We start from the raw sequence: 27,880 nt of genomic DNA on the forward strand, positions 1-27,880 counted from the left end.
TTGCCTAGCAGTAGATAAAACACCTGGAGTTGGATATCAAGCTTCCATAGCATATTTTTAAGCATATTTTTAAATATTGCATAAGAAGAAGTTAATGGAATGGCAAAATTAAAAATTAATTTTGCAAAGAAATTTTACACTTCCTTGAGGTGATTTCTGGCTTTAAAAAAAAAAAAACTGTTAATGTGCATAATGGGAGATAGACACTTTTACCGAAGACGTTCTACTGTAGCGAACATTTAACTCTCGTGACTAATAAATTGTGTTTCTTTCTTTCATTGTGTCTTCTCCTGCATGAAGCAAGGTCAATACCAGCAGATATGAAAGAATTACAACTTTGAAAACTTAATAATTCCTGGTGATTTCTATTCATTTTTTTGCTCATATATAGCCAAAATGTTGCTTGTCCTGTATCTTTTTCATGGTTTCAACAGCTGACTTTGTTTCCTACTTCATCTTCTCTATTTATTACAGCAAAACACAACGTAGCCTGTACCTCCACCTTCTGAAGACACCCTGAGTTTATGTGCTCAAAAACAGCTAATGCAAATTTTCAGTTTTGAATTTTTTTTTGTGCAAAAGTTCACTTGAAATATGCTTGACAATTATATGGACACACAACTTGCTCCTCTTTTACTACCATTTACTATGCGCTACAATGCTTTGCAGTTGCTTGAAGGTATGATCAGTAAGAACATACAGAGTCTGTGTTATGGAACTGGAAATGTTTACATTCCAAGGGAAATGCAGATAACTGTTGTCAAATGCCAAAATGATATCCTTCCTTGGCTGCAACCCAGATCCCAAGAACCCAAATGAAAATCAGTCTCTATTTCTTTCACACATTTTTTTATGCTATAGAGGGAGCTAATTAAGTATTTGCAGATAAGAAGTCTCTGCTGAGGACATCAAATGTCAAAATGTGTGCACATTTCAAAGCTCATTATTAATCTGCTTTTTTCATAAAGAGTCAAACAAAAATGTGCCATGGGATTCACACAGACAAGGATGGTGTTTGCAGCAATCCCTGGACATCCATCAGAGGATTCACTCTGACTTCAATCTGACAGTCTGCAAAGTCAGCGACTCTATAATATCTTGATTCTCCGCAAGGGGGATATCAGATTTCACAGTTACTAGTTACATTTAAAAATCAGAAATAAAATTATTCACATAAAATGACCAGAAACAAGCATCCCTGCAGATCTACACACAATATATGCTTTTACACTCTTTCAGGATGCTTACCCAATCCTTAAGCTCTGTCTGTTATACAGGTGTCTGTACACAGCTAACACTAGTACAACACCACTATCACCAACAAACAGTGCACACATACCGCTCACACACACTCACACTACATCGCCCATGAGGGTGCTTCCTTTTAGCCACTTAAACCAGCTAATGTATTCAGAGAGCAGCACTTTAAAAGCCTCAACACACACAAACACACGCATCCACATCCACAAGCACACCTGTGTGCTGACACACACATGCACTCCCACACATCTATCCACTCGCTGCTGAAGTTGATTACAGCAGGCTGCGACACAGTGGGAGTGGGTCACAATGGATGACTTTGTATATTCAGTTGTTGGGACTCTAGAGAGCCACAACAAGATGATAAAGCAGCACTAAAACTTACAGGAAATATTTATTTACGTGATACTTGCCACGAGTTGACTAGTTTGACTCTAATTCGTCAAATTAACAACTTTGCGAACAAAAAATACATATCTGACCAATAAACTCTTATATAGGTAGTGCTGCCCTATTACACATAATCATTCTTGTGATTAGTCAAGCAGACCAGAGTTCACTCACATTTTGTCAGTCAAATCTCTGAGCTTGTACCTGCATCAGAGTTTTGTCAGTCAAATTAGTTTCGGCTGTTCAATATGGAGATTCTAGTATTTGCTCCTTTTCAAACAGATTTTCAGACAATTATAAAATTAATTTTTATCGGTTTCAGTGACGAGTTTGACCATATTAACATGGTCAAATTTAACAGAGTCACTGGAACATATTTTTGAGCTTCAATAAAAGATGGTATGTGATGCAAAAATTTGAACTGCCAACATATAATGTTGGGATACTACATGGATTTAGGATTCATTTGAGTAACAACACAGGCAATACACATTTATTTCTGTTTAAATCAACTTATATATTTTATACTATTTCTTATTTTACTTTATTCATTATATGTTTTTTACTGTTTTACCAAACAAAACTGTTTTGTATTACCTGCTATGAATTAACTGACATGAACTGCTTCAAGTGGTTTTGCCATGTTTGCTATTAGCAAAGGACGAGCAAACTCTTGCAAACAGAGTTTGATTGTAATTTTGTTGGAGTTGTCCATTTAAAATGCTGGCAAATTTTAGATTTCTTCTGACATGTGGCTATAACAAGCCTTGTTTAGCAATCACTCCACCTCAGGTTTCAGCTTCTTTCATCAGGTAATCATCAGCACATGCTAAGTCTATCGTGTGTGTGTTTTTTTTTTAAGTAAGCATGCTAGCTAACTCTACTTGAACCTACCTAAAAATATTTCTATGATTTCCACGTTTTTAGTGAGGTGAGGGTGAGGCTGAGAAATGAAAAATTGAGTGCATACATGACAAATCGCTATTCAGTAGTCAAATTTTAAAAATGATTGTGACATTAAATAAGGTCCCATGAATTCATATTGGTGCATATACAGTACGTGGTACGTTCCTATGCATTAGTACTAGTAACTACATTCACTTGCAGCAGTTTATTCAAAATATTCTGTTTCTTATGGCCTCCAAGAAACTACTGAGCCTTGGCTTCACTAGCTAATTAATCCAGCTTTCTGATACAATAAGATGACTTCTGTTTGTTTACTGTATGCTCCCAGAAGACATCCTACTCCTGCACCTGGGAGAAGCAACACATCTTAACAATCCCAACTCCTGTTGTAAAGTAGCAATTATCACACACTTACTCTTTCTAAATTACACAGACAAACAAACTCCTGCAGATCACATGGCAACCACTGCCACACACTGGTGGGTACACTCCACACGCTAAAGTGTATGTGCAAAGGGCCAAAGGTTAATATTGTACTTTTAAAAATGCTTTCAGGCTGAACTGACTGAGGCTCGTGATTATTTCCATGGTTAGTAGGCACACAGCAAAGTTCAGTTGGCAATCAAGAGAAGAAATTGCTGTACTCAAAACACTCATCAGTTTCCTAACATTTGTGACACTGCCTGACGTACTGAAAAAACTGGATGGAAGAGAGCCGATGCACAAGCTAGACATAAATGAAAGCTCAAAGAGGGAGATGCAGAGGGAATAAGATCAATTAGCCAGGGTACATATCTCTTAGAAACATTCTGTGTGTTTGTTTAGAGGAAGGCTGGCATTCGGCTGCTCCCATTAGCCTAAGTCTATGCCAAAAACCCAGGATGGAAAGACCCTGGGACTTTTCAGTATATCCTAGATAAAATATAATTAAAGTCCAAGTCAGAACACACAGCATACACACCCCCAAGGGGAAAGAAGGGATGGGTGAGGGAATTCAGAATTCCAGCTTAGGGTTCTGATTTGATCTACGAAGTGTAGAGCCTATTGTCTACTGCTTAGGCACTGAATTAAATAGTCATCAATTACAGTTCTTAGAAATACCATATGCACCTGGTGCGCACATACAGCTCTAGAGTATAACATCATAGCTTTTGTCAGCTCAACAAGGCTGCTGTGCGCTCTTTGTCTGCAACCCCTTATAAAGCACTTTCCATTATGACAGAATCCCACCTACAGAAGCAAGTACTGCGCACAGGGCGTTACTGAAAGCTGCAGCGGAAATGTAGTTTCTGCAGCAGCTGCACGTCCAGTCCAAACACGCTTTCTATGCAGGATATCAGCAGAAGCACTGCTATGAATAAGATTATGATGACTATAAACACATCTGAGCCAGTGTGGGGATGATTCACAAGTGAGTCATCTGCATGTCAAATGACTAGAGTCACTGTTTGCACTGAATCTTTATCAGATGATGAAACAGAATTAAAAATCACTTTCAGAAAAACCCCGAGTGCACCTCACCTTGTCTCTCAGATGATGTTCTGCTGCATCGATGTTCAGTGGGTCATCAAAGTTCAACAGGTCCTGCAGAAGAGACGAAGAGAGGAAGACAAGAAGAACAAAACAGTACAGAGATAAAAGCCAAAAACAGCAAAGTTGAATCCCAATGTCAAAATAAATCAAGAACTGATTGTGTATGGCCAGAAGCTCTCAAATGTTTAGTCAGTAGTACAATAATCCTATCCATGAGACTATGTTGTTAATTAAAGAAAAGCTGCTGTGGGAAATACTATCAACTTTAACACCACTTGCTGTCTGCAATGTCACCTCGGATTCAGTAAGTGCAACAGCAGCGTAATTACTCTGTTGCCTTAGAGATGACACGCACAAGTGAGGCAAGAGTGTTACCAGAGATAAAAAAGAGGATGGTCTGAGAGCTTGTTTCCTGATTAAGAGGTAAGATTTAGGGCATGACCTCGTATCTGTGTCGATTACCATCACCATTATCATCACTGACACTGTGCTGACCTGAGGGAAAGTGTAGACATGTTTAAAATGCAATTAGTGTTAAATTTATTGAAGTTTACGTAAAGTGAAGCTTGCATAATGTGATTAAACTAAACAATCCAATTACTTAAACCCGCTTACTTGCTTTATTATTTGGTAGAAATAATCTGTTAAAAATGCCTTTTATTGTCTAATTTAGGAACTTATATGTACTTGTTTGTTTGTTGCATTTTCACATTAAAAACCTTTATACCCTTGCTTCACTATAATATACTTCTGAATGGTGAACCATTTCAATGTTTCCCCCCATCGTAACACTGAATCTAATTAGCTATCAATTTTCTTCATTTCCTGAAGAGTTTGTTATGAATTACTGCTGATCCTTACAAGACTCGGCACTAGGAGGCTTCTAGAGCCAGCTGGCGTGGCATCTTCACAATGCAATGTGTAATCTAATTCTGTTGCTTTTATTTCTCCATTACCTCAAAGTGTTCTTCATAATGAGAAAGATCATTTTCCCAAGTCAGAAATTATAGTCTTATTACAGCTGTAAACAGGAATAAACAAGGGCCTTGATTAATCAGATCGGAGTTTGGACTAATGTCATTAGTGTAACCTACATACAGTGAGCAGCTCTTATAGTATAGATTTATTTGTAAACCAATGGTGGACACTTCAGTTAATCGATTTAGCTCAAAGAGGCAGCATTTTGGCCGGACTTCCTTTATTTAAAAGACAGATTTTAGGGAAAACAATGGGACTGTATGTGTGCGTTAATGAAGTAAAAACAAGTCAAACTTACAGTAAACAAGGAGTTCAATCCCCAGACCACATCCTGGAAAAAAAAAGAAGAAAAAACACAATTAAATAGTCAAACTGTAAAAATATCCTATTAAACCAGAAAACAAAGCTTACTTTACTAGATCATATGCATACTGCATATGTTGATTATATTCAGGATGTCTTGAAGTTTTTGTACTCCTAATCTGAACATGAAGCCAACAGTTATTTTAATTAGTTGTGTATAGAAGATGTAAAAAACCCAAAAGGCCCTAATGGGGATGGTTACACAAAATGTACATAGTAATAACATTTCTGGCACAAAAACTTATGTTCAAGTGCTGATTAGCAAACAAAAATCCATTCATATGCCGTTCCCACAATTTTTTTTCCGTCCCATCAGTACAATGCATTCTATAGCATTTTATTCACACTGATTTTAGTGTACATAATCTTATTAGTTTGAAAATTCAGCCAAAACCTAACGAATATAAGGGTGAATATTCTCTACCAAAAACTCGAGCACAATTGTAATCATGATTTTCAGTGTACTGCAATACTAGAGTGACTAAAAAATGATACATAACATGGAAATTGTTAATATATTTGAGGAAGAAAACACTCTTTCAAACGGTGTGTATTTAAATAGGTGATACTAGAACAAACTGACAGTGTACATTTACTCTCGTGGTATAATGAAATAATTAAACAGATCAGTAATGAAAAAAGTAGGTATTTATCACACCTTTTATAAAAGCCATCCATTTTGATTCAGGAGCCAGATTAGATGAGAACTGTTAAAACAGGTGAAACCTGTCATATTTAAACTTCTGACATCTAGGGGCTGATGTTATCTTTCCTGTTGAAGAATGTGGTGCTATCATGCCAAATCTAAAAAGCTCTTTCAAAAAAAGACATTGTCAATGTCTGTGACTCAGTAGCAATAGTTTTAAAAATGCATTCCACTGCAATGAAAATAATTGAAGTGCCATTTCAGACAACTGTAGTTTGTCCAGGACTGGTCATTTCAGCAGTCTTCAGGAAGCCCACAGTTTCATCACAGGATTTGCAGGTAACACCTGAAATCCATTGATCAAAAGCTAATGCATCTGTAATCAGAAAAAGATCACCCAAATTTGACCTACATGACAAACATGGCAGGAAAAAGTCTTTATTGTCCAAAAAGAACATAAGTGCAGAGCTACAGTTTGCCAGTGGACACTCAGACAAAGACCAGGCCTTTTGGAATAACATCTCTAGATTGGAAAGATAGAGTTCTTCGCCACAGTAACAGTAGACATGTTTAACCAAAGACAGACTATTAAGAAAAGGACCTCCAACCAACTGTGATGCATGGTGATTCAAACGCAATGGTGTGAGGTTGTTATTGATGCAACAGTGAATTCTGCATCATATCAAAGAGTGCTTGAGGATAATGTGAGGCCATCTTTCTGAGAGCTGAAGGTGAACCAAAAGTTGAAGTTTCAACAGGATAATGTCCTGAAGCACAGCAGCAAAGCCATCAAGGGATATCTTCAAAAAAGGTCGTGAGGAAATTTGAAGCACATGCAAGAAAAGCCCAAACAGCAACTTTTTTGGGCTCATAAAGATCAAGGCAACATGGAAGTGTCAAAACCTGTAGTTCTGTGAATGTGCATTTGAGGCTAATTCCAAAGTGTCAATCCTCGTAGACCCCCGTGTTAAATGCACAACTGTACAGCTTAAAAACGTGTTCAAAGCATGGCACAATTTTTATAAAATTCAGAGTAAAGGAACTCCATCCAAGTATTGTGTGTATAAATGAATGTGTTCGTTTTTTTTAATCTTCAGAAATATCAATCATTTCAGTTACTGGATCTCTGATCATGGTGAACTCTAAGCTATTATCAACAAATATATTATTATTCTTCTTTATGTGTGAATAGCTGATGTCAGAAATGATGGACAATTGTGTAAAAAAAATAAAATCTGCTAAAGAAGGAAATACAACATTACATCTAATGATATTTTTGTAGAATAAATTACGTAAAAATCAAATTTCCCTGTGTTCAGGTATTCCACATTTATCTCAAGGCACTTTAAGATAATTGAATTATTGCCAGTCCAAATATGTTAAAAAAAACAAACAAAAAAAAAACCAAGACAACAATTTCTATGGGATGTGCATACTTTTTCACTGTATTTTCATGACTGTATATATCCAACTTTTACATATTTCAGTGTCAAGTACATTCTTGAAATGTAAAGGAAACCTTTTAACCTTTCAGTCTTCAGATGGGAACAATTACGTACAGTAAATATATTTCTCTCTGCTATCCACTTCACAAAGATGGCTGCATTTTTTCCACATTTTCCATAAGCCAAAGCAACAGCACAGCAGTACACTAAAAATCACACACTATAGTAACATGCAGGCTATGGCTTTACAGCATGTCTGAATGTGGCCTTAGGCTGTAGGGGTCTATGTATGGAAAAAAAAAAAGTAGTAGCATCATAATTGCCTTTATCGGTGTAGCTTATGACTTTCATTATCCTCCACTTTCTACTTACAGGAATAGTTCAATGACATATAATTAAGAACACCAGTGACACAGTGACAAAACATAACGAATACCGGAAGACATCATGAAAGACCAGACAAAAAAGGCAGGTCTTATTTCACTGAGAGTGACTACAAACAACTGTCAGCTGCTCCACTGATTGACAGTTTCAAATGAATGCTTTGAGGGTTTCCATTCAATTATCTTTCAGTCATTTCACATGTGGAAATTCATTTCATTTGCATAATTAGATGAAGCTTTGGACTGCAAACAGTCTGCATATTGTGCGATAAAAGCATATGAAAATAATCTTGCAGAAATTGCCATCCTAAATGAACCAACACAAATGAAATGCTCTCTTCTCTGTCAGTCACACACTAACAATCGCACCAAAACAACAATTATATAGCACCATGACACACAGTAATTTATTTACCGAATTGTGTGTATGATTTCTGGTGAGCTACACCAAGTTACTGCCAGGTATTTTTTTGGAATCAGTCTAATTTGGAGATTTTTAGTCAGGATTTTAGATGTTAGAGATTTCTAAAGGCTATCGCATACTCTTTTCAAAATTGAATTAGGGATATTTTTTAAGGCTGTCAAACACTGCAGCAGAGCTCTGTCCTTCCACACAGAAGCTAAGGTTTGGGAGTTGCAGTGACAAAACATGATTTGACAAATGATTATTATTGTGACATTCAAAACAAAGACAGCACAAGCTCAGACTGCACTAAAAACAGTCAAAAATACCAAGGGGAAGAAAACTGTGGTTTTTGTGTGTGTTTTTAGAGAAACAAACAACAGCAAGACAAAAAAAAAGGAAGAGAGAAAAGAAATGTAAGGGCTAAGGCACATACCACCGCCCATAACTGCAACATCCTCTGCATTTTCTGTCTCTGCACTGCTGCCACAAACATACTTTAATGCACTGAAAATCTATTTCAAAGCAGTTTCATTGCATTCTGAATGTATTTTAAATGACACATTTTGTTACAGCCTGTGTTATATGTGGGGACCATGAGTCTAGATATAATTTCAGGTTCTTGCACATGCTTTTATAAGAAATGAAACAATCTAGGCTCCCATCAAAATGTCAGTGCATTTCACTGGTACACAAATGATAGACTGATACACATGGTAATCCCTTCTCACTGACCCAAAATTCACCTAGAATTGATTCATCTTGCTTTCGGAACCACACAAGTCCAATAAAATACATAACAAAACAAAACAGTAATATAACATATATGGTAAATCAAAACCACATGTCATTGATAGAAAAAGTGCAACTAACTGCATCATATTATGAACTAGCTCTGTCTGTCTCATCACTTTGTCAATAACTTCTTTTAAATCACATCAGAAAACCCACTTCTATAGACTTGCTTCGATGTGAAGTTTACTTTTAGCCTTAATTTGTGTTTTATTTTATATTCTGTCCCGTTTATTTTATGTTCTCTCTTGTTTAATTTTAATTTTAGTTGCCTGGTTATTTGGTGTGATTTAATTCTCAAATTTTTTGATTTTTAATTTCTAACTTTTAACCCTCCATCTTATTCTTTACTTTTTAAACTGCCTAGTTCCCTTGTTTGATATGCGTGCTAATCTAGCCAATTATTCATGTATTATCATTTTTACTATTTATTTGCATGTTTTGACTGTCAAATCACCTTGTGAACGCTGTTCTTAAGGGTGCTATATAAATTTCCTCTCTATTATACAGCCAGGGAATAACTGCTTAACAAAAATACATACAAATAGATAGGTTGAGTCAAGATTAAAGATTGCATAAGCACAATGTTTCGGCTAAAAAAAAAAAAAAAAAAAAAAGCTAAATTCAAAGCAACAAAGTAGAGACTTTGATACGACTATATTTTTGTACTCTGCCAATACACAGTACACTGGGCTAAGTTTCCAATATAAGCCATTACTGTAAAGGTATTTCATGCAGCAATGTGTGGGCTGAAGTGGAGAAGAGTGGTGACCAGTGAATAGGGACAGCATCACCCACTCAACACAATCCTTTCTGATCCGCAGCTTTTGCACTTTCTTTTTCTCACATATTTTGTGTGCTCTCAGTGACACTTGCTGACGCACATGAACCCAAGCTCAACCACTCTCACACATATGACCACATCCACACCTACCCTCAAGTAAACAAACACCGACTGTGTTTCAAACCAGCATCCGCCAACTGTCAGACAGGACAGGGATAGAAACAGGTAGCCATAAAAAAAGCACAACTGGCAAACCAACGCTATGAGCACAGACATCACTGTAAATCTTTGCATTTCCTCTACAGCTGAACTCTGTACAGCTCTGCTAAACACAACTTTGTAACTGAGCCACAGCTAGATGACCGCATCTAGTCGCTTCATGTCATAACAGAAAATCAGCGAGAGGTTAAAGCGCCAAGTTTTTGCTACTTCTAAGTGCTGTAGCTGAATATTTTTGTGTGCAAATAATTTGAAACATTTTCAACACAGAGCATTATTTCAAAACTTAACGATCAGAATCAGAAATTTCATAAATCAAACGCATTTTAGATCAAATATGGCAGTGATGTCAGTTGAATTTGGAGAATACTTTTCATAGGCACTATAGCTAGACTTAGCCTTAATTCTGTAAACCTCACCCTCCTTCCTGAGCACTGCTGACTTTTATTTCAGCTTTCAAAGTAAGCAGATGAAGCAGTTTTATTTATCTGTTGCACAAACACATTCATGCCAATTACTTGACAGCTACAATACCAAAGAATATGAATCCTAAACCTGGCTGCGTGCTAGCTGGTTGTTATTGCTACAGTGAACACAAACACATACAAAGATATGCACTCATAGTGTATGCAAAGCTGCTTTCCTTGCAGTGCCTTCTTAGGCTCAAGGCCAAGCAAAAGTATTCAAAACAAGAACTGAGAACTGAGTGCATTGGAAGAGATGGGGCTGTTTCAGAGCAAGAACATTTGTCATCATGATATATAAAATTTAAGGTTCTTTTTTCAACAATGAAAATGCTGTTTTAAATTTACGTCAGATTATTATTTTTATTTTTATTTTTTACGTCTATACACCCACTGTATTCTGGTAAACATTCTATTAGAGAAGACACTGCATCATTCAAGTGTCTGCAAATGCAGCAGTTGTGATCACAGAGTAAGAAGCAAACTGGATTTGGTCGCAGATACAATGTAATCATCACAGCCTAATTTTACTTTATAGGAAAATAGATCAATATACAACACAATTTCTTTTGGAGCATTTTTCCTGGCAGAGACTTCCATTTCTTCTTGATGTATTAACAAACTGACAGCATACAAACATAACGTGTTTAGTGGTATGGAGGCACTATGATGCCTGCAAGACGCATGTAAAGAAGCATACTCATATTTTCAGAAATCTTCCAAAAATAAGGAAAAGGAAGATACTTGACCTGGACTGACACATATAAAACCAAAAAAAAAAAAAAAAAAAAAAAAAGGAAGAGAATTCTTAAGGATAAGACAAATCCTGGCAATAACTTCAAGAGGAGCCTTTGCTGGAAACTCAAGAGGCATCCAAAGAGGATTTACTGGATGATACTCTAAACTGGGAAACCTGGCACAAGAGGAAGGCAGACCACCCAGTGCATCAAATGCATACATTTGCATATTTCTATAATTATGACTGCATACCAGTGCAGTGATTGGGAGGAATGTTGATTTAGTCGTGGGTCCCTGCAGGGAAGCACAGTCTGATTTAACATGGAAGGCAGAGCTCCACCTTACAACTACTTTAAGTTTCACTGGATAGTTTCTGTCTGACATCATTTTAGTCAAAACTTGAATAGGGACTGCAGAGGGTGTCCTTGCTTTCAACTTCAGTAACTGTTTCTTAAGAGTTTGCAAAAAGCGCTCAATTGAGTGAAGGGTAAAAGCATAAAAAGTCAAGGCACTCTTTTATCTGCAGCTAGAAAGCTTTTCATTGTGAAGTTTACCTTGCTCAGCTCAGCAAAAGATTTTTCATTGTGTTGTGAGAGAACAGTGCGACAGTGTTTTCAATATCCCTAAGCCGTATTTCCTGCACCTCATATTTGTCAGTTTAAGACAGAGGAAAAGTGGCTGGATATAAAAAAGGTATAATGTCAAGGGTTGACACACTTATGTCTTTTGTGTTTGAGATTATCCACTGTGCAGAGGGTTTAACAATATCTATAATTACAATAGCCATTAACTCCTCTAAGATTTGAGAACAATGTGGCCATTTTTGCAAGATGTTTGATTGGGCTGTCAGAACCAGTTTGATTCAGGCTCCCACGTTATTGTCACTGCAGATATATCAGTCATATCATCACAGTGAGAAACCGAATGAACAAGAAGGAAATAAGACACAGCCCTCGAGGTCCCCTGCGTTAAAAACAATATTGCAGGACCTAGAAACCATTAACCACAACATGTTGTGGGCTATCCTGCAGGAATTTTTTAATACAAGCCCCCAGTACTGTGTTGACCTGTTACCCTGAAAGGTGGTGGTTCAGCAAGGTGTGTATCTTCAGTGTAATAAAAGCTGAGGAGAAGTTCATAAATGAAATCCAAGTGCAGAAATGAGAGGGGTCAAATTTTTGCTCAGTGTCTAACACTGTGAACTGGCCTGTGGTTATTTGGGATCTTAGTGATTTACAGTAAAGGGACTTTAAAATATCCCCATGCCATCTGTCTAAAATCCCTGAAACATACAAGTTAACATTCATTTAAATAAAAGCTCATTCTATTGAGAAAATGATTTACTTATTTACCTTCAATGTTCTAGTGGGGGCCCAGCCTGTGCCGTCAATAGAGTGTTCCCGCAATAAGCTGCAGAAAACAGAAAAGCACAGTTAGTCATAAAAACATTTTGGAAGTGGGGGTTTTCTATTCATTTCTCTTATCAAAAGTAGAAGTTGAAAAATGTACATAAAGTGAAGGCATGACGGAAGTGCAGGCAGATTTACCTTAAACAGATCTCTCCGTTCTCTGTGATGTTAGGATGCCATATTCTGGTCAGACATCGCACTTTAGGAGGCTGGAGACACAATAGGAAAAGCAAGAAACCATTAAGAAGGGGATGAACATTTTAATTTATTTTAATGTTTGATTTAATTTGAAATGAGTTTCAATAACCAGTACTAGTCAGGCAATCTGTGTATGTTGTTAAGCTACGGCTTAGTCTTGTCCTAATCTTGTCTTAATAGAAGGCGCAAATGGATCATCCTTTAAATCAATCTTCTTTAAAGGTGAAAAACTATCATAAATAAGCATCTTTTAAACAGCAAAAAGGTCTGCAAGCAGTCAAATATTAATCCGTCGCAGTTCTCCAAGGTTACTGTAAGTTTTTTTGTAGGGTATATGTAAAACTCTTCCTAAACCACTTCTTAAATTCACATAAATATGATTCACATGTGAAGAGAAACTGCAACAAAAAAACCCCCGAATGAACACACTACAGAAGTTGTCTTTGTGTTAATATGGTTAAAAAGTCATGTGTAGAGCACTTTCTCTTTTTCTGCTTTCGATCTTTCAGTCAACAGCTGTCAAATAGATGAACCCTCAAAGCTCATGCCAGCGTCCCCAGATGGTCTATTTACTATTGCTGGTCAACACAGATGCTTCTGTGCCTTCTGTGTCTGGTTATACTCCTTGCCCCAATGTGGATTTAAACTTGTCTGGTAAATATTTCGAGAAAAAAAGTCTCTGCACACCTGAAAAAAAATGACAGGTGTGTCAGTAAAAAGTGAAAAACAGAAAGAGTTGTGATGCTGCTACATCCCTGATGGGGGTCAGCAGTAAGTGAGACAGTGTGCAGGAGTTAAATTCATCATTTTCAACTTGTCTGTAGCAATATTAATATTAACCAAGCATACTGCAACAGACAAATGATACAGTAGTACAGCACAAGTAGAGAGATCTCAGAAAAATGCCTTAATTGCCTCAATATATCAATGTCTCTTTACTGCAATTCACTATTTTCCCATTGTTCAAAGACTGCAGTAAACCTTTAATTTAGCTGGATCAAACACTCCTGCAGAAATAGAGACACAATGCAGAGAAAGCCTTCTTCGTTTTCATGCCTCCCCACTTGATCCTAATGAATCCAAAAATTTACTCCAAAGTTTAGCTCTTTCCAAAACTTTTAAATTGCTTCTCACCTCAATACTTCACAGAGCTTCCTTATAAACACTCACACAATATGGACTCTCTCTTTCTCAAAGCAAATTAGCTGAAAACTAAACTTTTTCCCTCCTTTTAAAACTACTTCTTGCTCTGCATCTGGGACAGAAGTGCCTCATTGTTACCTGTGATCAACAAACAAGTCACCTACAAACCACTAAACCCACTATTATTCACATATTTTTCTGGTGGAATACATCTAAATCCATGTGCTCAGGTAGCGAGTACACTTGACATTAACAAAACACCACTGAAGGAATACCCCTTTCAGTCTGACATATCCATGTGACTGGTATATATGCAAAGTTAAACCGTCCTTTTTAGTGACCAGGCGTTGCTAACAAGGATGGGTGTTTACACGCCACTTAACCAAATGGCTCAAAAGGTAAGAGAGAGAGAGGCCGTGTCATATGACAGTCTACTGTATAAGTTACATGAAGATGTAAATGCCTTTAAAAAACAGATCACACACCAGCCACTTGCCTGTGAACTTCACCCCCAGGCCTGTTTTCAAGAGGAGTTTCAGCTGCTCCATTCCAGACAAGCTAGTTCATATTTTCCAGCCTCTCTAAGAGTCTCAAAAACCTCCTTGTCTGGAGCTAAAGTGCTATAAAAGACCAAGAATTAGTAATCCATGGCAGTTCCCAGCAAGCCGACACCCTATTCTCAACTTAATAACAGTCACTATACTTGGTTCCTCTACTTCACTGATTGTTCTTGTAAGAAATATTTCTTCTTAATAAAAGACACTGAGCATGTACACTTCCCACGGCCTAAGGTATTTTCTACTTTAGTCTGCACTGTACATGTTGGAGTCAGTTCACATTTGATGAGTTGCTACCATTTAAAATGTCTCAACATGAGGTGTCTGTCTGGATATCAACAACAAATTGAAGTGCAGAGGTAACTGCAGAGGAATGACATTTTCTCTTGACACAGCAAAGTCAGAGCTCTGAGAGAATGTGGATTAAAATACGCCATCAAAGTAATGATGTACTGAAATGTCAGTATAGCATAACAACTTGCTGCCACATTGATGGCAGTGACAAGCAATAACATCATCGAGTTGACAATAATCAGAATATGAAGCACATCTATGAAATGAAGGCTGTTTCCCTGTGTCTGTGCAAACATTTGGAGATTATTTAAATGCATGTTCTATTGTTCCCAAAACACAACACAATTTTATATGGATGGCCACACACGTTTTGTGGACAAAATTCTTGCCTGTCACTGAGGTCGACTTTTAAACTGCCTTTGATGACATTCTGAGTTATTTCTCAACAGTAGACTGGGCGAACCCAGTTTGGATTCTGGCTTTCTGGACACAATCAGCTCTACTGGATTTGAGTACTTCAATGGTTCCCCAGTGATGGAAAACAATCATTAAGCCAATTATACTAACAACTGTGGTTGAGTACAGACCTGCACACATGACAGACAGTGATTACCAAAGTTGGAGAATTCCAATTAGCACTCTCTGATTTGAAACCAGAACACGAGCCTTATTAATGCAGGCATGTTCAGATGAAGAATACGCAATTCATCAAGGTTACCGAGTTTACGGGGCTTCTGACAGTACCAAAAGGCAAACATCCAAGTCAGCAGAGACTAATTAAAATCTATTCAAAAACATTACTGTTAGCCTGATGAAGTGTACTGACTGAGTGCTGCTCCCCTAACAGCTGACATTTTGAGAAGTAAGGTCAACCTGATTAAGTGTTCAGCAGAAGAATTCAAGTTGATTTGAGGAATATAGTGTTATGGTGTCTCATCAGTGAGGTTGTACATCTATACAGCTCTCAACAGAGCTCCTGACCTCTCACATTAGACACTCATCAAGCTGAAGAGCAGGTTCTCAAAAATTATTAATTTTAAAATATCTGCACTTCAGCTTGATGAGTGTCTAATATATCAAGATGGAAATATAAGAATAAATACAAGAATAGTGGAGTTTAAAGTTTAAAGTCTCCACTTAAAGTAGATTAATTACACAGTTGTAGTAGTGTCTATTTGACCGTGATGGGTTACATTTCCATACAAGATCCTGCTCAGAACAACACACCCTGGCTATTAATTAGATCCCAATATACCCATTTAATTGGTCTTTCATTAATTGAAGTCTCTTCCAAACAACATCTTTTATTTTTCAGTGGGTCTCTGAGTCATTACTCATTGCTGTTAGTCATCTCTGTGTACTTATTGTGTGTTTGACAACACCATATTTGGTTAGCCTGAAGGGCTTAAAAATAATAATTTAATACATTAAGTTCTTAGTGAAACCCTGCAGTTACAAAGAAAAACAATTCAGAGAGTGAGCCAGTCAGACGGTACTGTTGTACTGTGAGTCTACAGCTGAGACATCAAACCCGGCGATTCACCAGCTGATTTAATGTGGAGGCTCATAGTGTGGGAAATACGTATGTTTACCAAGAGCCATCTTATGTAAAAACAATAATATACTTTAGATGAATGAATTATTCATATTGAAATCTTTATTAATATGCATTATTTAATTCACTGAGGACAAAATGATGTAAGTATGGTCAATGGAAAACAAAATCATTAACCGACTGAAGACTGGATTCGAAATTAGACTGAAAAATTGAAATTACAAGCCGATTCAATTTTAACTATTTCATTATAAAAACTCAGAATGTGACTCAGTAGCGTGTATGGCCTCTGTGTGCATGTATGCACTCCCGACAACAACTGGGTAAGCTCCTAATGAGATGGCTGATGGTCTTGGGGGATCTCCTCCCAGACCTGGATCAGGACATCACTGAGCTCCTGGAGTCTGTGGCACTATTTGACAGCCTCAGATGCATCCATACGTAATGTCTGAGAGGCTCTAAATGGATTCAGGTTTTGGGGACGTGAGGCCAGTCAGTGACATCCAGGAACTCCCTACACACTCTGGCCACATCTGTGTGATCCTCGAAGGACATGCCTTCATAGATCGTAACTGGCCCACCGCCAAACCAGCCAAGCTGGATGATTTTGCAGGCAGCATAATGTTTGCCAGGGCATCTCCAGACTCTTTCACATCTGTCACATGTGCTCAGTGTGAACCTGCTCTCATCCATGAAGAAAATGGGGCGCTAATGGCAAACCTGCCGATTCTGGCGTTCTCTGGCGAATGCCAGTCGAGCTGCATGGTACTGGGCAGTGAGCACATTTCCCACTAGAGGACATCGGTCCCTCATGCCACTTTCATAGAGACAGTTTCTGACAGTTTGGTCAGAAACATGCGTCAAAGCAGGTGAAAAAGTTTTGATATTGCTGATGCTTCGTAACTGAATCAACTGACACTGTGATGATTTAGTGTTCCCTTAACTTTTTTAAACTATGCTTTTAATATTAAATGTCAAATAGAGCTGCATGTGAAACAAACGTGTGTGTATCACTAGATGTGTAGCACTCAAACGCACAGTGGCATAATATCCCAGTAGCAAATATATGAATGGAAGAATAGACAAAAGAATGAGATGATGGTAACATATACACACAAAAGCAGACACATAAATTCATTTTTACACCAACAAATAAGAGAAAACTGGACTACTCACCACCATGTTATAGGCTTCAGGGACATCTATTTCAAACTGAAACCTTCCACTTTGGTAGTAACCCTCATCTGGAGGAAGACAAAGTGAGAAAGACAGAAGACATTCAGTAATGTACACACAACAAATGGTTTTTTATCAATGAAAATTTTCCTGTGAACAGAGGACCTTGGATCATCCTCTTGTGCTGCAGTCAGGGTTTAGAAATGTATCATCAGTACTGGAAGTGCCAACAATCACTGTCATACACAGGAAGAGTTCAGTAATAAAAAGAATATCCTTGAAAACACCATCTTCAACAGCCAGCATGAAAATATCCACACAAAAACAGTTTGTATGTGTTTTTCATTTTCTGTGAACTGAAAAAAACAGACTTTCTGCAGATAAGAGTACAAATAATCCTGATGCTCAGAAAATGCATCTCTAACAAACAGTGAAGATTAGGACTACTAAAGGTAGGAAGTAATCAGCGTAGAATTTGTACTTTTCTGTCTGGCAATTCGCTTTTGGTTGGAGCGCTGTGTAGGGAGCCCTGCAGTGCCGACTGTTTCTCAACTCAATGCAACTGAAGTCAGCAGCCAGCTTAGCCAAGATTAATCAATCTATGCCTGGAAAGTAAAAATGAAAAAAAAAGGCCCAAATGGAGAAACTGAAGAGGCAAGTTTGATCAAATTCAACAAGACAAATCAAACACTACTTTTATTCTAGCTTCCCATCTTGTAATATCCCATTTCTGCACAGACACACAAACACTACATATATCAGGGTGAGATACACAAGCAAAAACCATTTACACATCACAAATTAAATATCCTGAGTCTGCAGTGGTGACATTTTTCAGCCCGGCTATCCATTCGCACGTAGTATCTCTCTCTCCTCACATGTAGCCTTTGAAGCCAATTACACGCAGGAAGTGAGGTCTGTTTAAAAAGGACCTTCAATTAGCTGGATGGCATTTACATTCTTACTGTCACCTTATGTGGCTGCATGGTTTGAATAGAAGAGGCATAAAGTGGCTACAACACTGTCAGAGATCAGAGGACAACAAGTTGGGGAAGGGAGTCAGATTTAGACTGAAAGAACTGAAATGTCTACTGAGTTTGTTAGAACACACAGGTGCACTGTAACTCCTCACAGCTTCTGACTAGACTTTAGTAGGTGACAGAGACTGAGAGGAAGGGAAGGTACTAGGTAAACACCCACGTTATGTTCTGCACATAAACGTGTGTGTGCTCTACTGACTGAGCAGTCAGCATCCATCAGATGTGCACCTTCGCTTCCAAAATGCCTTGTTCAGTTACTTTAATATGAATAGATCTAGATGAGAGATATTGCATGGTCCACACTCAAGCACAAATGGAATAAACAAATTACTATTTCAGTTGTTCACATGCTGACACAATTCATTTGAATATACAACCAAGCAAAGTGTTATTTACAGAGACAGTACCAATGGCATTTAAAAATCTATTTTGAAAAGGTAAAGGTTTCTTTGAAATGCTGCTAAGACAACACATCTCTCATGCTTGCACTTTGTCTGCTTTAACACTGAGCAATTTGAGATAAGGACTTTGTAAAAGGGCTATTGAAACCTAAACCGATTCCATTCAGTGTAACAAAGACAGAGGTACAAATTTAATTAGCCTGCACAGTCTCCCCTGTGTTATTAATGGGAAGAGATGCAGAGAGGTGTGTAGGATAAAGAGATGCGTCTCGAACATGTGTTGAGGTAAAAGGAGGTAGTAAAGAAAAAGACAAACAAAATGAAAAAAAGCAACAAACCAAGAGAGAGAAAGGAAGACAACAGTGTCTAATAGTTGCAGGCAGAGGTCATGAATAATTCATGATTGTCCTCAGTGCACTGGAACAATCAGTCTTTACTGTCACAAAACACTGGGCTTGCACTAATACTCACTAACACACACACACACACACACACGCACGCACGCACGCACACACACACACATACGTTCTAACAACTGAACCAAATTTTCCTGGTAAATAGGCTGGACCTAATTAATTTGATGTTTCTCAAATGAGAGAAAGACACGAGTTGTTTAGGTTAGAGTTAGGATACATGATTCTTTCTCAACCATGCCTAGCAAAATGATTATGTAAGTTATAGGCCACTTAGAAGATTGCTCCTCATGCTCACAGCAGATGAGTATTTAAATCTCTGCCAAAAATCACACATATTTTTCACAGAATCTGCTCATTACTCTGTACTGACAGAGTAGTGGAAAATATGGTAGGAATAATGCTGTGCTTTACGAGTATAATGCTAAATGAGGAAGTATTTGTGGTTACTTGAAAACAAAATTGAAGGACTTGAAAGGCCACAAAAGCCCTAAACAATACAATACAATCACGATAGACAGCAATCAGCCACAACATTAAAAACAGCTGAATAATAATGTTTAGGCCCCCCTTGTGCCATCAGTAACGCTCTGACCCATCAGGGTATGGACATAGGACATCTGATGGTGGGGCCCTCAGACAGTTGGGCACTAAGACATGGACAGCAGATCCCTTCTGTCCTGAGGGTTTCAGGCTGGGGCCTCCATGGATCCATGTTCTGGCGCATCACACAGATGCTCGAGTGGATTGGGCTCTGCGGAGTTTGGACTTCAGGTCAGGCCTTGGGCTGTTTGTTGTGTTCTTTGAGCTGTTGCTAAGCTGTATTTGCAGTGTGGTGGGACGCACTGTCCTATTGAGGAACACCACTGTCATCTGAAAGTACTGTTACCATGAGAAGGTGTGCTTGGTGTGTAACAATGCTTAGATGGGTGGTATGTGTCAATGTAGCATCCAAATGAACGCCAGGACCCAAGGTTTCCCAGCAAAACACTGCATTGGAACAAGATAATCCATGTTTTTCACTTCACCTGTAGGTGGTTTTAATGTTGTAGCTGATCGCTGATCTGTATTTTAAATAATGGTCAGGGTGATATACACATACAACACAAAATACACTGAAATTCAGTCAGTGCGATAAAGTGTGAAATACTGCCATAATAAAGCTATACAGTGTTATGACATTGCTTGAAGCTGTGCACACATTACTGCACAGAAATGAACTCCTGATGACTGTGTTGCCTCTTTTTAGCTTCCCACCAGCAAAAAATGTGCAGTTGTTTACCCCAAAGTCTCTCACTAATGCTGTTAGCTTGAACTTTTGCTCACAATGTTTATTTGTGTAATAGCTGCAGGCCTCAGCAAGCACCATCACTGGCATAATAGCTTACTAACTGAAACATAAAGGTGTAGTGTATTTAACCCACATAGAAAATGTACAAAGGGGCAAAACGTTAACTAAACGTTTTGCGGCTGATTGAAGCTCAGGTTATGTTTGCTGCAGAAGGTGCTTCTTCAAAGTGGTGGTAGAGGAAATAAATAGCTGGAAAAGCAGGGTATTATATGGTCAATAAGGTAAGGTAATTGTATATTGAATATATATAAAAAAATAAATTTCTGATCTATCATCAAACATTATGCCCACTTGTTGCCTCTAAAATTAAACCACTCTTCAAAACAGGTTTGCCCAAATATTTAGTATGCAAATTTGTGCAGAAATCTTTACCTTAATTATCCACCGGCAAATCTAGCAAGAAAGCGCAGAACTGAAAGACTCAGACAGGCCAATTTGCATATTAATTTTCTTTCATCATTGTATTTTTAATAATTACTAGATATGTGTGAGAATGTGTTCACCCCAGAGTGTTGTTGGTGTCCCCATTCTACAGGGACACAGGGGTCTGAGGCTACAGGGTCACAGCACAGAGCTGTCGCATGGGAAAAGCAAACTAAACCAAAGAGCCACTAAAGAGATATTTCCAATAGATGTAAACTTGAAACACTAGTGACTTAGGCAAAGTATTTTAAATAGGTATGTACATGTAAAATACACTTTAATACCAAAAACAATCCAAATGTAAAATTCTGTTCTCTCATTTACTCGCCTCGCTTCAGTTAGATCTGGGCAACCAATCTATGTTTGTTAATGGGTATATTCATGTGTTCTTAATTTGGTTTTGTTTTGTCTCCTTTGGTCTTTGAATGGTGCGAGTGAGATGATTTAAGTGAGGCTCTCAGAAAGAAAAAGGCCCTTTTGTATTGTAAATATGACAATGCAGGATGAACTCTTCCCCTGGATGGACATGGCAAGACAGAGCTCCATATGCTGTTAAAATGTTCAACTGGAACACAACTCTTTCCCCTTTGAATGGGAATTCATGCTTGTTATGTATAATTGTTCATATTATTGTTGTACAGGACTGAGTGTAAGTGAATCCATTTAACATGAATACTGAGTATTACAACAGCATTCAACACAAAAGGCATTAATCACATTATTCTCAAATCATAAAGATACATTTCTGGGCATTGTATTTGGCTCTGCTTTCGACACAATGTGAAGCAGTTATGCTTCAAATTATCCTTCAAATTATGGTAATGCTTGTAGCGTGAATAATGTTCACCTACAGTAAACAGTGCTACTGCCTACCATTAATAGAAGAAACAGAAATGATAACAAGAACAGAAGAAAACACAAAAGAACAAAAGCAAAAGAAAGTTAAAGGAAAGAAGCACTTGCATAAGCCTTGAGCTATAAATTCTCTACATAACAAGTCAGGATGATTTTACTTTACAATGGTTTGGGTATGAGAGATATTAGACAGTCTACATCCTGAGGCAAGCTCCCTTTGCATTTTTCATTTTCCTGCCTGACCACAATATCCTTCCTGCAGAGCAAATGAAAGCTACTTCATGGTTAATATCCACCTAACATACTGCAATTCTTAAAGCAAATTTGAAACATGATAAGACTAATAACAAAACGATCAATCAGCATCTTACACAGAGACACAAAGCTTGATGGGCATCTTTATCATTATTTATTTATCAAGACATGTAGCTATTTGCTTAGTGCTTGAGCTTAAAAAATATTCTGCACAAAATACGTGCAGAGTGTTGTAGTTCTACAACAGTACCTTTGTTTATGTACCTATCAATATGGCCCTAAGCATTTTGAATCTGACAAAGCATTTTGATAAGGTACTGCATTTGACCCCACAGCACACTATCCAGGCTATAATATATATGATCGATAATTGATCAAGGCCACTGTGTTTAAGCCTCAGATTTATGGGTAACAAATTGTGAGCACTGTTAAACAAAAGAAAAAAAAGTGGAGGGTGGAAGAGCAAGCAGCAACAGGAAGAGAGCAAAAGACAAGGAACATTAAACAAGGGAAAGAAACAGAAACGGTAAAAGAGAAAGGAGCATGTGACAGGTAAGTTTGGTGGGTGTGGGGGTGCATCGAGAGATATAGAGGTTTTGAATAATTGAGCAAGTCTTTCTCTGAGAACTCAGTCTCCTGATCTCTTAAAAGAACATGACACCAAACCTTTTCTCTAACTGCTGATCTTTGCTTTTCTCGGCAGATATTGCTTACAGAGGCCTTTGTGAAAGCTAACCTGGAGTTACATTGCCTGTTGTGGTGGCAGAGAGATGGATGAATCATAGACACACACACACAGACATAAACACTCACTTATTAATGTTCGCTCAAAGCCAGGAAGAGCTTAAAAAAAAGAAATGTACTTCCGAAATCATAAGTGTGTTGCACCATATTGGATGACAGACATTGATTGAGGACATGGCATATAAAGTGAGTAAACTACCACATTAAAAAACAATAAATTGCAGTGCAAAACTGGATAGGAGAAGTCACTGTCACACATGTACAACAAAGTAGTAGCCTGCAGTGTTATCAATGTTAATGTATTGCTACTAAATTAAATGCTTTTGATCTACAGAAATGAGGAGACCACCAGTCACTTCAACCTTCAAATGCTTATTCAGTGACTACTGTGATGAATTTCTTTTTCTTAAGGAGTGAGGTAAGAGCTTTTGCGAAGGTAAAAACAAACAAAACATCTACATATGCAGATGTATAAATACTTGTTCAAAATAATGTATAAATACTAGCCTTGTTAAATTCTTAGTTTTCAAGAATAAACCAGCTAAAAGTAAAGTTTGGTTGAACAGATACAAATGTAGGGGACCTAAAAATCCAAGCTTTCATAGCAAAAAAGTATATTTACTTTGTCCTCACACAGTCAGCATCACTCAGCACTGCAGCATAACTATGTACGTCTCTGTTACATCTTTGGATATTGTCCATGGTATTAGATTGTCAGATCACCCACGCTTATCACAGCTGCATCAAAACATGACCCGAGTTCACCGAAGAATGACCTTCCTGGCCTGCCTCACCAAATACAGCTTATCATTCACTGTAGACTATGCATGCAAGTCAGGCCAGCCACGTCCCCCAACATATCTCTGTTTCAGGCTTGGTATCTAAATAATGACAAGAGGTAACATTTTACTGGCTAAGCATTCCCTGAGAGAAGCTGACGCTCTTTGAATAGGATACTACTGGATATTGAGATTTTTTGAAGGCAGCACCAAGTGAACCTCAGTAGTACTTCCTGTTGAAGTACTTCCACATTCGCTTTAATTTCAAGTGATAGTTGCAATCTGATTGCGCTAAATAGGGCACACAACTGTGTTTGTATTCGCTCATTCACGTATTTAACCGGACTTCAACTCAAGGTATTCCCAAACAAGAACAGCGGCTTTTTTATTTTTTTGAAGTCCTACATCCCCACTGGTATTCTCCATCTTTATCAGTTCGGCTGCCTGCCTAAAGGTTGTTTTAGTTGCATTTGCCAGTAAATACTGGTATGTCACAGCAGTTCTCAATGCCAGAAACAAATCTGGAAGACAAACTAAATGTCAACAGTAAAATTGCCTTTATAAGACTTCACAGGTAAACTCTGGCCTATCAGACTGGCAGTCGTAGTTCATACATGCCATTTCTGGGGCTGTGAGAGACTATTATTTTATAAAATGGTTCAGACATTCTGGCTAAACAGTTGGTTTGTTTATACTGTGTCAGATCATGACAGCTTTGTTTTTTGCACCGTCTGACTTTATTGCGTCTGTTTTCTAAGATCTCAGCAACTGACTCTGATGAGTATAAAGTCTCACAAACTGGTTTTATAGAAAGGGAAAATTAAGAAGGCCGCACAAGAGATATCCTTAAGCTAATTGAAATGTGTTTAAACTAAGCTAGCAAAAGACAACAACCGAGTGCAGAAGTCAGCAAGATCTGTGGTGCGAGCAAGAAATGGATGCAGATCTCATGTGGACAGCAGGAGTGTTGAAGGTGCAAAAACAAAAGATGATTAATGCCAGGAGATGGAAGCAAGAGAGAAAGTGAACACATATGCCAGCTTTTATAGCTTGAAGGGTCCCAGGTGAGCTGCATTAGCAGACGACCCTCGCACATCAGTCAGTTTCCCTCTCAGGCAGGCTAAGACCACTTTCATGATAGTGGGAAAGGTGTCACAAAGCGAACCATAAATGACAGAAATGGGTAGAAACTAAGATCTAAGAACCACTAAACTAGAATTACAAGAAAATAGCCCATATTTGGATTAAATATTTGAGAACACCTAACATTCCTGCTCAATTTTTCCAACATGTGTCTTGTGCCTGGATTCCTAGCTGGAGCACCCAAAATTGGATGAGAAAATGTTCTGTAAATGCTTTACTACACTGAATTACCATGGTCTTTCTTTGCCTCTCTCTTTCTACCACTCATACATAAATTTAAATTTGTCTCAGTCTATAGCTTGTGTTCTCCTGAGAGTCCATCTGTATACACAGGATGAAGATAGACTGCCACATTTTCTAATTGAGGGGACACAGAAGGTGACATTGGGTTTGGATAGGGACAACGTTTGTATATGACAGATAGAGAGCAGAAAGTGAGAAGTAGGGGATGCTCCAGAGACTTGGGTAATTCCACACCAGTGTGTTTGGTTTGCACAATATTCGACAGGTAGCCTGCTTAACTTGGAACACTGCTGAGTGAGCAGAATGAACGGGGGACTAATGACAGTGCAGCAGTTTTGTGGAAACGACTCAAGTGCCATACAAAGGGAATACTTTAGGAAAGACACAGATTTAGAAATAAATTGCTAACATTTGCAGCCTCTCTCTCTATCACAGAAAATATCTTCAACCCAGCACTATACCAGCCAGGAATCCTTAAGCTAACTACAGTTTGACTCCACAAATGAATAGAGGTGATAAAACATGTTTACTCTGCCTACAAGTTAAGGTAAACCACATACATGTTATCTCACACGTTACTTAATGAAATTAATACACTTTACAGACTAAATACAATAAGTGTAGCTTGTCTGTAGTGTAAAATATGTTCAGAAAAGTGGTTGAAACAACACAGAAAAAAGTTGAAGATAAATTAAGATTTAACCCTCCCAGCCACCACTAGCTCCTGGAACCCAAACAGCAGCACCTAAGCCCTAGCTGAGCCTGGGTTACACTGAATTTATAAATACATTATCATTGTATAAGCATCACCATCATCCCTATAACAATATGAACCAACAGTACAGCTCATGTTAGTGTACACAGTATTAGTATTGCAAGGATAACTGCCAAAAAGACAACTTTTCATTCAACCATGTAACAAAGCATTTACTTAAACCGTCTTTGTTTTTCTCTTACCAGGAGACACTGCCAGCTGAAAATGATGTAGCTTATCCTCATCTGGGAAACTGGCTTTGCATGTACCTGCACATGAACGAATGTGGGGGCAGAGAGAAAGACAATTATTAGTTTTTAGAGTCAGAGATTAAAGTCAGAGGCAGCAGTATGAAGGGCTGCCATTACATGTTATTACATGCCTTTGTGGCAAATAAAGGCATTACAATCAATAACATATTGTATTTTCATTAGGTCCTTCCATAACCACAATATGTTCATACTGTCTGGCCTGACTGCAGGGTTTATGCTTTGCCTTTAGGAGTCCTTGTGGCACCATATTCCCCCCTGGTGTTCAGAGACAGGTATTGCGCTCAAAACCAGCAGCGGCACTTGAGGGTTCTTACGCATGTTTATGTGTAATAAGTTTTTAATCTAACTAAACACTGCAGCAGCTCTTTTCCTGTTTTGTCCTTGGGCAGAATGAAAGCCTTGCATGTAAAACAACATTCAAATAATTGATGATTTCCAAACTTTCTCCATCTTACTCATACATCATTCATACCCAGTGGAGAGTGAGTCATTACAGGTGAAACTGCTGAGAGACACAATCTGTTGAGCATCACATGGCCAAGCAATCATCAGACATAATACATAACAATATGCAGTGTAATAGCACTAAAAAGTGAAACTGAAATCTGAGGTTGTTTTTATGTGCATGAACTGTTCGTGGTAATGTCTGGGGAACAAATTTCTATCTCTGCCCAGTAATGCATACTGAATGAGGGGCATTAAAGTTCTAAGATCGATTTTCCTCTGGTGTAGAGCTGCATTAATCATGAGGTTGTCTTCGAAAAATTGTCCTAACACTCTGGGAGACCCACTGAATTCTGGCTTTCATATGGACAACAAAGCCACACCTTGTGGGGTTGCCAGCACCCGAACACATCCTTGAGTTTATGTGTATAATTTGGCTTTGGTTTGCCTCAAATTTCTCTATCCACTGTCTGCTTAACTATGTTTTTACTTTTGACAGACAACGCTGCAGTACTGATCTCTGGTTTACCAAATATCTGATTATGTTGGATCTGTTAATAGAGCTTTAGTGTAAGTGATTCATGGTGGAAATATAACTTAAACAGGTAACCTTTTTTTAAACATAATCGAGTTATAATAGTGCAAAATATAACCAGCATGTTCTAGGGATTTTGGAGCTGTCAAACTCATTCCTCATTGTGGTTATAGTGGACTTGGCTTGACAACTGGAACTACATTTTCTTGTCCCATAATGTATAAATAAGGGATTGGCAAAGTTTTATTCAAATTATACCTCCCACTGTTGTCTAGTATTAATACCGGAAGTGTAAAGCACCACCGTTGAAGAAATATAGAGGCAGGACAGTATTAATTGCCTGCTTTGATGAGTTAACAATAGACAACAAAAATCTGAGGGAAGCTTAAATAGTCCCAGCACAAAGAAGAATAACTCAGTATCATTTTAATAAAGGCACAGATCTGAGATCTCCTTCTTGCTTTTTTCTGTGAGCTCTGTATTGGTGGTAATCCATAAGTGATTTATGGCAAGACACAAAAAGCCAGGTATCCATAAAGCATAGAACTGAAGCCTCATGAAAAAGACAGTCACACTTTACACAGGACCATGT

The 27,880-nt window shown here is 38.0% G+C and overlaps 1 protein-coding gene across 1 annotated transcript in view; it reads right to left on the reverse strand.

The window, feature by feature from the left end:
- Positions 1-27,880, reverse strand: part of ube2f (ubiquitin-conjugating enzyme E2F (putative)) — a 55,316-nt gene that overhangs the window by 14,918 nt on the left and 12,518 nt on the right. The window contains exons 5-9 of the mRNA XM_023276942.3: positions 17,637-17,704; positions 12,852-12,922; positions 12,657-12,714; positions 5,366-5,398; positions 4,078-4,140 (exon numbers count right to left, since the gene is read on the reverse strand). Of these exons, the coding sequence (XP_023132710.1) occupies positions 4,078-4,140; positions 5,366-5,398; positions 12,657-12,714; positions 12,852-12,922; positions 17,637-17,704 (293 nt within the window). The remainder of the gene's footprint in view (positions 1-4,077; positions 4,141-5,365; positions 5,399-12,656; positions 12,715-12,851; positions 12,923-17,636; positions 17,705-27,880) is intronic.

Source organism: Amphiprion ocellaris, chromosome 11, assembly GCF_022539595.1.
Source record: "Amphiprion ocellaris isolate individual 3 ecotype Okinawa chromosome 11, ASM2253959v1, whole genome shotgun sequence".
Taxonomy (NCBI): domain Eukaryota; kingdom Metazoa; phylum Chordata; class Actinopteri; family Pomacentridae; genus Amphiprion; species Amphiprion ocellaris.